This window comes from Ascochyta rabiei, chromosome 1 (assembly GCF_004011695.2).
Source record: "Ascochyta rabiei chromosome 1, complete sequence".
NCBI classification, from domain to species: Eukaryota; Fungi; Ascomycota; class Dothideomycetes; order Pleosporales; family Didymellaceae; genus Ascochyta; species Ascochyta rabiei.
The window spans coordinates 2,141,135-2,156,377 of record NC_082405.1 but is presented as its reverse complement, the minus strand read 5'-3'; the positions used below and the strand labels follow the sequence as shown (position 1 = coordinate 2,156,377).

General features: G+C 46.7%; 2 protein-coding genes across 2 annotated transcripts, besides 5 other annotated features; one reads left to right on the top strand and one right to left on the bottom strand.

The window, feature by feature from the left end:
* Positions 1-3,205: 3,205 nt before the first annotated feature.
* On the top strand, positions 3,206-4,051 carry EKO05_0000648 (uncharacterized protein; the record flags this gene model as incomplete). Its single annotated transcript, XM_038936867.2, has 1 exon — positions 3,206-4,051. One exon carries the CDS (start codon positions 3,206-3,208, stop codon positions 4,049-4,051), a length of 846 nt encoding a protein of 281 aa, XP_038803189.2.
* Positions 4,052-7,718: 3,667 nt separating this feature from the next.
* Positions 7,719-8,304: a mobile genetic element.
* Positions 8,305-8,737: 433 nt separating this feature from the next.
* Positions 8,738-8,833: a dispersed repeat.
* Positions 8,834-9,452: 619 nt separating this feature from the next.
* Positions 9,453-9,478: a tandem repeat.
* An 850-nt stretch (positions 9,479-10,328) lies between these two features.
* Positions 10,329-11,227: a mobile genetic element.
* Position 11,228: 1 nt separating this feature from the next.
* Positions 11,229-11,633: a mobile genetic element.
* Positions 11,634-11,712: 79 nt separating this feature from the next.
* EKO05_0000647 (uncharacterized protein) lies at positions 11,713-12,616 on the bottom strand (the record flags this gene model as incomplete). The annotated part of the gene is made up of 2 exons (XM_038936464.1): positions 11,713-12,335; positions 12,397-12,616. 2 exons carry the CDS (start codon positions 12,614-12,616, stop codon positions 11,713-11,715), a joined length of 843 nt encoding a protein of 280 aa, XP_038803188.1.
* Positions 12,617-15,243: the final 2,627 nt, after the last annotated feature.

The following is a 15,243-nucleotide window of genomic DNA, read 5'->3' as shown; positions in this document are numbered from 1 at the left end:
TTAAGATTATAATTGGCTAGGTAAGGTAGGTATGTAAACAACACTGGAAAATCGTCTCGGACGCGGTGTAAATTCACTCACTTGCCCAAATACGCAGTGTAGAATAACATCGGACTGTGTAAAATACACCGGGGTTGTGCCTTGGATCAGTATTGAGGATTGCAAAAAAAGGTTCCAGCAGCTTGCGATGACATTTATGAGGCAGATTGAGGTATCGATCTGGGCCGTACTTATGCAATGCGAGTAGGAGAAATCAGCGCAGAGTTGCTGATTATCTGCCGCTGGCTACTGGAGTATCTACCTGCTACATGAACATTACCTAGAACACTTGGGCTTCGATGGAAGCAATTCTGCTAAGAGCAATGGATTCAATGCGCGGAGAAGAGTGAGAGCCACCCACTTAAGGTATTATACGGCGACACGAGGTATATAACAAGGTTGGCAAGAATCTCTACAGCACGCTAAGCGACCATCTACATGAGTATGGTCATTAATGAGGCAAGGCCTCGGACTGAAAAGTGCAGAAACTCATGAACGTGATCAGACCACCACTGCACTACAGTGGTGACGGGAAGGTCGATTAGGAAGCAGGGAGGAAGCGATGGCTAAATTGAAGCTCTTTTGTAACCCGTAGATCTTAAAATAAATCCTTGGTATATTTGTGTTCACTGCCCAACACAAGGGCCGCCTCCGTGGAAGACAGCGAAAAGTGCATCATGTCGACATGTAAAGTTCGTCCTATCACAATGAGCCTTCCTATTTCTAGAGCTACGCTTTGAAATCTGCAACGCACATATCCTTCGGTACTTTCTGTAACACTTTCTTCTACTTAGACATCGTCTCATAGACCCTATATGCCCTGAGACGTTTCACAGAGCCCTTCAGCCTTTTTTGCTCTGGTCCATCCTCCCCTTCCAACGTCGCTTACCTGATGTATGCGCGTTGAGCAAAGGCTATCGCTCTCGCCTGGTCCCTGTGTGCAATCACTGTATATAGGGCATCATAATAGGCTCGTGGCACTCTTGCGTCGATAATGTATTCCTCTTCCATAACCCGTAGCATCGCGTTCACGTGGTGGGGACAAGCCACAGGTGTGTTGACGACGCTCACACCATCTCCGGCGATGTCATGAAGCCTCAAGATCACGTTAAGACAAGCATTTCACTAGGCACGTTCTTTCAGTGAGAGTGAACACATCTCACACGTGCAAGCAAAACCAAAGCAGGCCTTCAAGTTCTGTTGCTGGGAGGAATAGATCTCTGAGTTGTCGGGGTATGATATGCAGACGTCCTCCCCTTTTTTAATCTCTTCGTAAGCATGAATCATTAGTTTTCTCGTCCCGGGATTTTAGGCGTTCTTTGCGTTGTTGCTTGCACGCATGATTGATGCGTTACGCTTGGAGGAACAGCCCACATCTGTGGCTTCAGCACTAAGAGGAAGAGCATTGGTGCGTACAATACCAAGCGCAAAGTCCGTTTCGCTGGTTTAGATATTTTGGAGGGCAAATAAAGGCTCTCGCTGCTTATCACTGAGCATTTTTAAAATTTATACGTATTATTGTCCTAAGTGCACCAAGGACATTGAAATTCCAAGGCACAATAAGAATAGAATTCTCTGATAACATGCATGTTCCCCTTAATATCTCACTGGTCGCCACTTAGCCTCGACCTTTGCCTAGAATCGTTGCATTTTTGTAATGCTACTGACTTTGCAGATCAAAGTGTTTTTCATTGTCTAGAGCGGTCGGAGACACAATTTGTGTGATACAGTTGATTTTATGTGTTTTTGAGTGCTATCTTATGCACTCTCGAGAACAGTAGGACACAGCGAAGCACCTTCCACAGCGCTTCAACTCTGTCTTCTGTCCGGGTTTGTTGCAATGGCCACACTTTTGTCCAGACCCAGTAATCCTTGCTTTCTGAAATGTAGAATGAGGGTCCCCAAGTCTGGTGTTCTTGGTTATGTCAATGAGACCCCTCAAGAGTTGAGCACCTACTACGGTTTTGGATGAGACATCAATCAGTGTGATGCGCAGTGTATAACACGATGCAGTCAGCTACGTACTTGCTGGTAGATTGCTCGAAATCTAATGGCCCATAGACTAGGGGAGTAAAGTTACCAATCTTGTTGAAGTTGAGCATAGCTGGCCTATATCTATGCCGCACACAGCTCTGCCATAACCGCTTTGCCCTTTAACTGCATCCCACCACAGCGCACAATTCATGGTCCGGCCGGCTCCCCAGCAATGCGAGAGCGAAGTAGTGCATAATTGGCGAGAACCAGTATGAAATGCAAGACTAGAGTAGAAAAGCAGGCCTACGTTGACACCCCTATCACGCGAGCAAAATACTGTTCGAGGGCGCACCGGGCCGCGTACGGACCGTCTAGCTCCCAATCCTGCAACAGTGGTCACACCTTGGCGAACGTGTTGAGTGTGGGTCTGGTCATGTGTATTAAACGCTTTCGATTGTACAGCTACATGCTTGTTGTTGACCGGCTCAGCACCCATATGGAGTCGATCATCGCCCTTAGTCTTGACCAAAGCAGAGTTAGGCAACGAGTATCACTCCACTCAGACATGCCACGTATCAGTGACGCTGCCCGTCCACAGAAGCTAGCCAGAATGTGGCTGGACGCAGCTGCACGGATGTGGCGTAGACCACTAGCGCAATCACAAAACGTAAGACAACGTAGAAGTCATGTTTTGATCCCAAAAAGTCTGGTATATCACTCCATTTCGAGGCTTTGGATCGAAGACCTAATTGTGGTGTGTATCTCATAAGACAGTAGTGGAAGCTAGACTCTCTGCGCATGGCATAGTTTAGACAATCTGCACATGGCAAAAACTCCAAATCCATGCTACGCCACGCAATTTGAGTCGTTGTGGATGCTTTGAGCGGTACAATAAAACTTTTTGTAAGGCAGAAAACATTAGCCTGATCCTTCCACTATTGCCAACCCAGCTTATCAACAAACCTTCCCCGCGCAGTTCGATTAATTCTAGGAATCGAAGCATGCATCTTCACCCGCCATGTGTTGCCGTATCATTGGATCAAGAGATGCTTTATAGCATCAAAGTGCGGTTATGTCCATTTCTTCGACTCTGGAGAGTTCGTTCCTGCGCGCCCCGCCATTGAGATTTAGTTGCTTGTTGCCTTGTGCACCGTCCTCAGGAAACGAACAGGACATTGTACTTTAAAACAGGATGCAGATTTGTGTACCCTGCAATCGCTCTTTTGGTAGCGAAACAGCGCTCAAACAGCACCAACAAGACTCGCCTGTACACGCAGAGGCGTGTGACTGCAAGCCATGCAATCGCTCATTCGGCAGCGGGAGCGCACTTGAGCAACACCAACGCAACTCCCCCGCACACGCAGAGACGTTCGACTGTAAGCCATGCGATCGTTCGTTTCGCAGCACAAGTGCACTTGAACAACACCAGCGCGATGCCCCAGTCCACCAAAACGCCGGAATCCCAGCCGCAGTCCCACTCCCCGCTGCGCCCACGTCTCCGCCACTACTATACAACAACGCACATTCACCACGCCACGCCCCCAGCGCTCAAACCTCCGCTCACGCGCCAGGTCAGCGCTCCAAGTACAAAGCGTCGCGAACCTCTTACACATTTTCCGAGCTACACGAACTTATCGCCCATGCCGTAGTACCAGACCTCCCTGCACCTCACTTCCACCCGCCCAGCGCCCGCTTCAAAAATGAGCGCGCGACGAATGTCATGGGCAATTTTCTTTGCACGTACCGCAAATGCCCGAAGCAGTCCTGGGGTAGCAAGATTGTCGCTATTGTCATCAGAGGGTATGCGAACAATGGGTACAGTGCCGAGGTATTCGGGCAGCGGTGTAAGTCGTGTGATCGCTTGGGTGCGTTGACGCTGGATGTGCAGTCGTATGTTGAGCGTGTTGCCTTCAGGCTAAAGACGTGGGCGGGGGTCAGGATGGAGGAGCCGCCGTTTGAAAAGATGAAGGGCCCGCCGCATGAGAGTGCCTTCTGTGAGGGGTGTGCGAGAGGGGTATGTCGACTGGGAGGGGATTGAGGGATTGAGTTGTGCTAGGTGCTGAGTAAGGGTGAGCGGTACTAAAGGCAGGGGTTGGTGGGTGGAGTGCCTAGCGATGGGAATTAGGACCGCTGTATTCATAGCGGCGAGTAAAGCGTCCAAGCAGTAGTCACTGGCTACGTTGAGCCGACGATCTGGGACTTGGTGTGCTCTTTCATAAGAAGGTGTCTTCACATACACGAGATATTGTTTTGCATTTCCAGGATATCCGCGAAATGTACCGCTACTCGTCAAGGCAAACCACTAGACCTCCTGGTACCTTGTGATTGTGGAAATCATTGTAACTTTGAGCTATATTCTCGAATTTGTCTAAGCCGCACCATCAGCCATAACGGGTACTGCAACCAGACTATGTTGACCAACCCCTATGCAAAAACACGAATGATGGATCGTATTTTCCTTGAGTGACTAGGTTCAGAAAGAAAGGGAAGTAACAGGATGTGAAGCGGTAGCTATTAGCAACTGACAGGAGTCAACGTACATGTTAGACTTTCTGCCGTACATGTTAGACTTTCTGCAAACACCTTTGCAGCGTAGAGCTGTCTGCTGCGCAAGGTGATATGTTTGCTTGTCGTATAAAAGAAGTCGCCAATCAGAGCGACATTTTCACCCTTTCGCGTTGCTTTGATCACTGCATTCACAGTGTCCGAGCTATCGCTCTCAATCCCGAGCGACCTCACATTCGAGTGAGCGATCGGATCTGTACTTCTAAAACCACTCGCTTCAATACTTCGATCCAAGCTGTGTGGTTCTAGGGAAAGGGTATACTCTGCCGGTTGCCGATGTTCATCCACGTTGATAGGGATCATACCGAAGGACTCTGCGACACTGAGCCGATGGGCGTTCTTGCCGATTGCATAGACCTTTCAGACTCCCCGAAGCTTTGCCAAGCGCCGGATCAAGAGGCCGACCGCGCCACAGCCCCAGATGCCAACAACATGACTTTTACCCATTTCAGCGAGCTCACAACCATGCCAGGCGGTAGGCGTTACATCTGCAAGACCAAGCAGTTTCTCAGCAGGCTTGTCCTTGGCAGCTTTGGCACAGACTAGATCTGCATCATGAACGCCGCAGTATTCCTCTTAGCTGCCAGGGTATGCTTCATTGGTTAGGGAACAACCAGAGATGCCTGACAGACGATGACCATACATCTGCTCCAAACGTTTACTTGAATTAGTCTGGTCGCAAAGAGGGGAGTTTTTGCGCTTGCAATAGAATCAATCCCCACAGGCAATGACTAGTAAGATTATGACCTGATCCCCTGCTTTCAATTCCTTAACTCCAGGTCCGACCTCCTCAACAATCCCAATAGCCTCATGATCTATAATCAGCCCCTTTTCCATTACTTTTTTCCTGTCGCCAGCATACATGTGCAGGTCTGAGCCGCATATGGTGCAATAGGTGATGTAAACAACGGCATCTTTCGATGCAGTCAGTGATTGTAGGCTTGGGAACGATACCCAGTTCGATCGATTTCACACCAGTCTAGAGTGCTGCCTTTATCTTCTCAGTAGAATGCGGCCTATATGCAGTCGTGCGCACAAGCTTTTAAAAAGATGTCAGATTTGTTTGTCTGCTTTAATAAATTGATTAACTTTCTCCGGAACTTCAGCCATTAATGAACCATGTAACTTAACAAGTCGTTAAGGTTAAATATTGTAATATAAGTCGGACTAAAGAATTTGGTTCCCTTGTGTTCCCTTAGAGTTGGTGGTGGAAGAGAGTGTACTGAATGTATATGGTGGTTCGAGCTTTATATGCGACAAACACGACACTCATCTCCTTCAAAGGTGGGTTCATTGTTCTGTCAATGTGACCCATTTGCGGATTCCTTCGTCATGATTCTCAAGCCATGTGCCTACTTATGCGTGATTGAGACTTGATGACATCGAAGCCACGTTGACGTCGTGCCCAACGTACAAATTACAGCCACAATCTTGACAACTACCATACCTAACGTATTCGTAGGCCTTGCAACAAAAAATAAAGAGAGCGAGTCTTACGTACGTTTTTTAATGGTGAGATGTCTATCTTAACATTTACGCTTCATATACGAGATCGACTAGCTTGTCATACTCTGCGAGTCGCTTTTGATCGTATCTGCATGGTCTTAACCAGATAAACGGAAAACAGAGATCATCGAAATCAGCCTGTTTGCTATTACCAGTGCCATTTACCGGAGAGCTTTCGAAATATTCCGCTGCTAAGATTGATCTTACCATTGCGTTCCAGAAGGCTGTCTTTCATATATGTAAAACGTTATAAAGAATGACGCAAAGCAACGATCACAACGAACTTCCAATAATTGCTTTAAAGTAAATATTTTGTCACTGCAGGCAATGGTCACATACATCGAAATGCGTCAATCGTGATGTCTACATACCCCTGTGATGCTGCATGCGGTTGAGATTAGCGAGTGTACAGTGGCAAGACTACAGAGCACATATTAGAAGCTGAACAATAGAATGGACCCTAGCTTCCGTTATTTCCACTTTCCCACGGTATCAGAATGTCTTTCCACAAAAAACATGGAAGATTTTGTCCTCGATCTCTGCTGCACTGTAGAATTTGCAGACGCTAGCATACATGTATTCGCAAGCGCGGCTGGCGAATGCCATCTAGTTTGTCTATGTCCAGGACCTACAGTCGAGCTCAGCGATGATGGTAATTACCGCGGTTCATCGAAGTCCACCAACTACAGAACCGGCTGGATCGTTCAGGTGGTACCATAATGACATGCTGGTGAACTGCTGCTCTACGGCCTCCCTCACGATGAGCAGCTACTAGATGATAATTTCGCTTGCGGGAACATTGCCGGCGATCGATGGTCGGTCATTTCAGTGCATCATAAGAGTGTGACGGCATGTACAGGATGGTCAACATTTCATTCAACCTTTGCCGCACTTTTGTCCAAGCGCCTGTACCGAGACGACGGGAGATCCTTATTGGAGTCACCATATTATCGTTCCTCGAGCTAGGTAACTCACGCACATACCACTCAGTAAGGTCAGTACAGCTGCTGCATACCCGGTTGATTCCTAATGCGTAACCAATAAGACCGGTTGATAAGTGCCACCATGCTGTAACTGTGAGACGAGTACCGTACCATGAAGGTCTCGAATTTTTTTGCATAGAGAGCTAGATTAAAAGACGCCAAGACCTCGGAGTAGAGTTGAGGCATCTGTGCGAGCTAGCTATTTACTACTTTAAGTATGTTAGGAAGCTAGTGTGAGTACAACACTGTGTCTGCATAAGCTTCTTCTAAGGGTGAAAATCCTGTGTATAAAATCGCTGCTGCTTATTAGACTGAAAAGACTAGTACTAAAAGGCTGCTGCACGCCCTTGAAAGCTTCAACGAATACCTGTTCGAGCATCCTGAGCCGCTGCAACGTGTGCTGCAGTCTTTAACAGTAGGTGAGAGCCATATTATACGCAAACTGCTGTGTGTAACGAAGCCATGGTCGGTCATGGCACCATCAACGACAGTTGTGCGACAAGTTGTGTGATTTCACCTTACCCTTTGCACCTGTCTGGCCCCACATTGCACAGTTACACCAAGGCGATCGCCACATGTCGTCAAATATATTCACAATCTTGCCTTTAAATGGTGCCTTGCCAATACTAGAAAAATATCGCACGATCGACGTTGATGTGGTGTTGCGCACCCTATCACCACTCCCTGGGGACAACGAGCCCTAGCAGTCGCAAACACCGCCCATTACCCTGGAATTTAGGTCGCAATCAAAGCCAATCCAAGAGAGGATTTAAAAACATGCTAATAGCTCGCATACTCCGATAATCGACACTCTTACATAGCTTACTAAAGGCGCAGAGATAATGGCGCATTTACTAGTGTATGTGCGCAACCAGGTTGCTGTGCTTCAGGAAGCTAACAAGGCTGCAACACAGCGTAAATCACTCAAAAGAAATCATATTCAGCACAAGGGGCTATTTAAGCTGCAGAAGGCGTACAGTCAACTACTCTAATAAGTTCCAGGCTCGTAGTGATGGTAGAAAGGCAAAGAAGCAAGCGCGTCTTAATTGGAGCACTCAGTCTTCAAGACACTGTAGGGCATGTGGTGAGGCAGGACATAATGTGCAAACGTGCAAGAAAGACGTAGAGGTAGCAGAAGAATAGTATCTAATGCTATCATACATTGTACAGCGCCAAAGGGGAATGTCATGGGCCAAAACGTGGTAAAGTGTTGGTGGGGTCTTAGCAGAGTGACCGGTGGAGTACGTTACAAGCTTTAGTCAAAGCACGATTTTAACATATACCCCTGTGTTGGACGTATAGTTTGAATGCTGATTCTGTTCGCCAACGGCGTTGGGGCCCTGCTGCGATCATCTGTCAATAACCAACAAATGTATTGTAATCGACAGATGGCGATCCCCAGTCTGCCTCCTTATTGCCAGCTCATTAGTCAGCTCCTGGATTCGATAGGTATAGTCACGCTCTCTTGTACGAATCAATCGACAGTCCAATACCTTTCTTCCTCCTGCCATCGGATTTCTAGTAGATTCTGTTGCTGCCGTCCTTAGATAGCCTAGGAACGCCGTTGTCGTAATAACTATCCTGTCTAATTTTAAGTAGTCTAAATGATTAAAGGCTGGTAGATAAGGTTGATAGCCGATAACTAAGCCTAGTAGCTAATACTAATATTTCACGCGTATATGCTGTTTAAGTCCTAGTATCTCTATCTGTTGGAGCATTGTACCTTTTCGGTCAGTGTGGCCAAGGTAGGTTCAAGCCGAGCCCTCACATAATAGCTAGTTGAGATTATTAATGCGTGAATTCGGAGTTCTAACGGATAGCTACAAAGAAAGGCGTTAGAAACGCGCTTTAAATAGACTGACGGTGCAGCGTTTTGCTGGCTCATCTTGATATCAATTGGACTAACGCATCTTGTGGAATGACACTTTATAAAGAGAGCGTGACTATATACCTGTTAAATACAGGTGCTGAATAATAGGCTGGTAACCAAGAGGTAGGTTGTCGATAAGTAACAACAGTCCTGAGGTTTGCTAAACCTTGGTGAAACCGGGTACGAGCAGGATCCAGTGTCAACAGACAATGCTCTAAGATCCTTGCCGAACACTTTTCTACTACAAATGCGATGTTGAAAAATATCGGTTAGTCTAGTAGTTAGGGTTGTAAAAACTTGCATTCTAAATGTCCTTTAATAGACCGAAATAGGGGCTACTATTACTCCCCTTCACGTTGCGCTAGGCACTACTACCCAAGAACTGTGTTCCGGCTGAAGCACTCAGGAGGCTGAATCCCCCCGAATGCAGCTTGCTTCACACGTCTTATTATACCCCTCGGGAGGTTTTCCAATCTACATTTAGTTAGCTTGAGTATAGACGCAAATTACTATCTATCAATCAATCAATCAATCAATCAATAGGGGCTACTACCTAGTCGATAACCCTAACCTAATCATCTTACTGTAATTGACAGAGGTTCTAAGGCATCCGGGGTAACCTAGACAACTCCTAGTCAATTAAGACACGAGCAGACTAGTTTCCAGCCTCATAATTTTATTCAGATAGCTTTTGGGCATTCTAAGGTGATTAGTCAGCCCTGATAAAAAGTGCGGCAAGTCTTGTATAACATGCTACATACTCGCAATTTTATACTACGCATCTAAAGAAATTGCTATCTAAACACATATTTAAATCAGCTTTGTCCTTTAGATACAACAGCATACATATAACCTGACTGCAACATTGTTCCCAACAACCTAAAATTCGTTCTATAACTTACGCTACGAAACTTATTTTACTCCCTGCTTTTGCTACAACAGCCCTTTGTTTTACACCTTGCAGTCTCTAGAGCTCGTTTCAAGGTGGAACTGAAATAAACGTTTGCGTAGGCTTTTAAGGCTCACGTTTTAAGCAACAGGGCATTCGTACTGATAATTTGCTAGGCGCCTAGCCTCGGCGGACCTGGAGGCTTAGCTTGGATTGTATAAAACTGCTCTACCCAAAACGCAGTATGTACTTACTAAATTTGTGTAATAGTGCAACAATTACATCCCAAAAACTGTCACTGGCAGTGCCTGCATTTTCACGACCAAAATGGTATGTAAAGCATTATCTACTAGAGGCCTAGGGTGTACACTAATTAACGCACCGGCTACAAAATATAAAGCTGATGTGTTCTGCTGTTAAGACGCTAGGAAGAAGTATTGTTACAGAGTTGGGAATACAATTTATATGAACATCTTACATTTTTAGTAACGCGTTCCACCACCGAGCTGCGCACCTCTGCCAAGACCTCATTATATTCTATTACTATCATAACGCCTGAACAACATAATGTTGAATTGCTTTCCTGTGAAAATAGGGTTCTCCTTGCTATCCAAGCAATAAAATCCGACGTGTTACTAGGCCAGCGACGCGCCGCAGCTATCTACAACGTGCATAAAACTACCCTCCGCAACTGACGCGCTGGGATAGCCTCACAACGCGATATCCAAGCCAACTTATCAAGGTTTTACAGGCATGAAGAGGAGGTGTTTATACAATATATCCGGAAGCTTAATACTAGAGGCTCTACCCCTACGCTCAGCTACGTACGCAAAATAGCCAACCAGCTACTAGCTAAGCGTAGTAGTGTCCAGGTTGGGAAAACTAGGCCTATAGGATGATCTAAGGCCGTCCTGAGGTTAGATCTCAGGCGGCCAGACTTCGTGATCATCAGCGAGTTCTGTGCAGTGATCCTGATTTGACCTTTTACGCAGCGTCAAAGCTGAGTAAAGCATCCTAGATCAAGATACGTACAACTTTGATGAGACTGGCTTCTAGATAGGCGTTGAGGGGTCTGTGAGGGTAGTGCCAGCCTCTAGGAGACGCGTCAAGCCACTTGGAGTCCAACCTAGTAACAGGGAGTAGGTGACGTTGATTGCTGCTATCAACTCCATGGGGTGGCTGATCTCACCCTTTATCATCTTCAAAGCTAAGAACCGTGTCCAGACCATGTACCACAACCCTCAAGATTGGAGGTTAGAGGTGAGTGGTAATGGATGGACAACAAATAAGCTTGGGCTCGCCTAGCTAGAACACTTTATTCAGCATACAGAGGCTGTAAAAAGGAGGTGGTTACCGGCTGCCAATTCTCAATGACCACGAGAGCTACAAGTTACTTGCTTTATAGGGACTAAAAGAGGTTCTAAGAAAGAGAGGCTAACACTTAGTAAAGAAGTGGTATATCAACTAAACTATTATATTACTCTAAGTAGTAGTAATAAACTACTAGCTTCATACAGATAAGGCCTAAGAGAAGAACTTAAGCTTTTAGCTAAGAGGTCTACTATTATATAAGGCAGACTTTATAAGCATGATAGTAGTACTCTATTAAACTAGTAGAGTTAAAGAGTAAATAAAATAGCAGATTAGGAGCTGTAGGAGAGTAGAGAGAATAGCCTTCTTATAAGATGTCTTATAAGAAGGAGGCCCTAGCTCTTTGTTAGTGAAAGAAAAAGTCTAGGAGGATTAGCCAAGTTAAGTGGAACCTGCTAGTAAGTTGTGCTATCTAATCTTATCGGAAGTCCTGACAGTCTACTAACTAAATAGGTAGGACTACATCTAAGAGCGAATGCCAGCGCTCTAACAATAATTCGTTAATCTTTCTCTCATCAGTAAAACTCTTTCCAATCACCCCACATGATATCTCCTTCATACTTGTTCATCAAGTAGCCTGTTGGGTCCTCTCCTTTGACGTGGGCCCACGCTCCTGCAAAGTGTAGGACAAACATGCCGTGTTCCCAAACCTTTTGCTCCTCATCGAAACAGGCAATCTCAGAAGGGAAGGCGTTAAGCTTCCATTGCGGTATTACACGCGCTCTATTTGCAGATTTTTTGTCTTCATTCAGCAACTTGACAACGGCATCCTGCTCACTCATACTGACGTCCTTCCTCTTTGCCTCGTCGTACACAGCCACTGATTTATGCATGAACTTGAGTGATCGCTCGTGCCCACGAACCAGGAATGATCCGGCGTTCAAACCGTTGCAGTCGTGCGTGAGCAGGAAATCGATATCATCGGGGTTCGTAGCGTTCCGCAATTCGTCCTCAATTATATCCGTCACTTTGGTCGCGGTGTTAGTAATGAGCGTGTCAAAGTCTATCCACCATAACCAGTCGTATTTGCCGGACTTGATGAGCTTCTCAGCCATGTCGAATTTCCAGAACATGACGGTACGGTCGTTGTGCGCCTCATAATCGACGACAAAATCGTAGCCATGGCGGCGCGCATAATCTATCGGCTCTCCGCATCAGAACGTTGTACAGTCGATACCAGCGCCAAACTTTGAACTCACGGTCCTTATTCTTGAGCGAGAGATGCAAGTACGATCTCTGCTCGGTGACAAATGTCATCAACGCGATTCTCGCTGTCTTTTTGTTGGCCTTGCCCGGCGCACGCGGCGATGCGTCAGTGGGTTCATGGCTTGAGCCTTGACTGAGTTGCCATGTGAAGAAAGCTAGGATGGCGAGCAGCAGGACCAGCGACCGAGGGATTTTGAGCAACCGTATAAGCATAGTGCCGACGTGTGCAGGAGTTTCGCTGTTACTCTGACAGAGCAGAGAAGAGAGGTGTGCTCCTGTGGTATCTGCTGGGTAGCAAGAACATGCAAGCCATTTAGGCAGATGCCAGTACGCGAAATGCTAAGCAAGTAAGGAATGGGGGGAAGCAGATCGATAGGTCAAGATCGCGACCCCGGATGCAGCTGCTGCGGCACGTGCACAACCGGGGCACCGCACATTATTGGTCAAGTTGCTTACTGTTAGTGATGCGGCAGGGCCAATCACTGAGAGATTTGCCAATTAGTGTCACCCGATATGGATGCTTACATGATGTCTAATTTTGGCGTAGTGGCAACAAGCATCCGACTTCAACACGGCCCAAAGGGACACTGACCCAGTACTAGCAGAAGACAAGCCAAGGCGCCACGTCCGCCCAGCTCTTTGCGCACCAAATCTAATTTATCTAGCGTTTTAGTATCGGAGTTGGGAAGACGCAAAATGATATCGTGAACGCAGAGGGGTTGACTGAGCAATGATTACCACTACTCTAACAGTTTTTGGCTTAGCTAAATCTTTGAATCTCACCTCCAAATCTGACTGGAAAACCCCCCATTCCATCAACGATGTTAAAGGGACAGTCAAAAGGTAGCTCGAGATCATGATCTGAGTAGAAGGACTGACTCGACAGCATTGTAGCTGAGCTCCAGATTGACGTAGGCTGATGCTCTACAAGGGGGACGAGCGACCTGACATCACCAGCCCCCGCACTGAGCAATATTTAGCGATCTTTGACAAAGGTAGAATATTCTAACAATGTCAGTTCGCTCAAGCACGCCCCTTGTAGCTAAGAGCCCGCTCCAGTCTATACTAGTGAGCGCCACAACACATCATAGCTGAATTACAGTATGGACATTCGCGCATTCAAAACGATTAACGCGGAGCGATATCCAATATCAAGCTGCGACACGTAGGTCACTGTCATAACGGACCTAATCTGGCAGTGTCGCGGGCTTTTTCTTATGGAAGCACCAAAACGCCACAGGGGAGGTTTCCGGATACAGATGTACTAATGCAAAGCAGCCTCGCTAGATCTTGTCCGCTGGCTGGATCGCTGTACGCTAACTTATTTGCGGAGAGCAGTATGCTGCTTTAAGCGAACATGCCGTAGCCTTGTCGCCTACCCTTAAAAGCGCATCAAAGGCTGCTGAATGTGAAGGGTTAAACTTATTGTGCCCTCCATCGCAAATCTCCCCTTCAACTGCACTTTCTTCCCACGGTCCACTCGTTGTCTCTCATTCTTTGGGGTGCAGCACCTGTTCCAAGCAGTCACCAAGATGCTCTCCTTGCGTCTTCTTCTCATCACATCTCTCGTATGGGCCACCGCAGCCTTGAAAGTGTCCAAAGATGCTCGTTGCGGTCGCAAGTTTGATGCCACTTGCCAGGGGTCCATATATGGTGGCTGCTGCTCCAACTATGGGTAAGTGATCTCCTGCTTCTTGGGGATGATCAATGCTAAAAGAGATCATAGGTACTGTGGAAGCACCAAGAGCTACTGCGCGGTAGAAAATTGCCAGCCTGGATTTGGATCTTGCAATGGCAAACAAGCTGGCACTACAATGAACACTATTGTATCAGCAAGCTGCCCTGCGGCCAAGCCTACTACAGTCACTATCACATCCACTACCGCTAAAGGTACCATCACGAAGTCACTCACTGTGACTGTCTCAGGGGCTACAAGCACCTGCCCTGCTGCTGGTAAAACGACTATCACGGTCCCAACGACAGTGACTCAGTCCGCTGTGGCGAGCACATCTACAACTACAACTACTACGACTGTTGCTGGCGCTGACGCAACCACGACTTTGACGCTGCCAGCTGTCACCTCAACTGAAACGTTGCCAGCAGTTACTTCCACTCAGACACTACCAGCTGCCACCTCAACTGAAACATTGCCAGCAGTCACTTCGACTCTGACGCTACCAGCTGTCACTTCGACTGAGACCTTGCCAGCTGTAACCCAGACGATGACAATCACCTCATCTCTGACGCTGCCTGCTTCCACTGTTACCTCAACTAGTGTTCGCGTTTTGACCGTCACGCTGATTGTAGGCTGAATGCTATCCCTAATCTAGCAAAGCTAACTGGCGCCTAGCTTGATAAGTAAGGGGATTCAGTGGCTGGGTGTCGGTCCAATCCTGTGTGATTACACACGTGCTGCTACTGTTATTTGGTAGAACTATCCAGAGCTACTTTTAATATTATTGTTTAACATTTCAAAATATCAAACCTTTACGTCGGGTTTCATATCGCTCAAATTAAAGATTGTTGAGGTATGCATGCTCCGCTTTCTGTGAAATCATGAGTCCCTGATGGTGTCAAAAACTCATCCGGCGTCAGTCACAAGGCATTAGCCGTTCTGCAGCCATTCGTGGCAGTGAAAACAGCCGTCTCGAAAACGCGCATATGATCTCTGACTACCAAACTCATTTAGAGGCAAAGAGGTTACCCACATCGTACGCGGTTTTGGTGATCTACCGTATGATAGCGTCTTCATTGTAGGATCAGATGGTATAATATCCTTATCAAGCCTCTGCATGTGGATAGTGACTTAATAATTCAATAATTCAATAAGTCAATTTGAT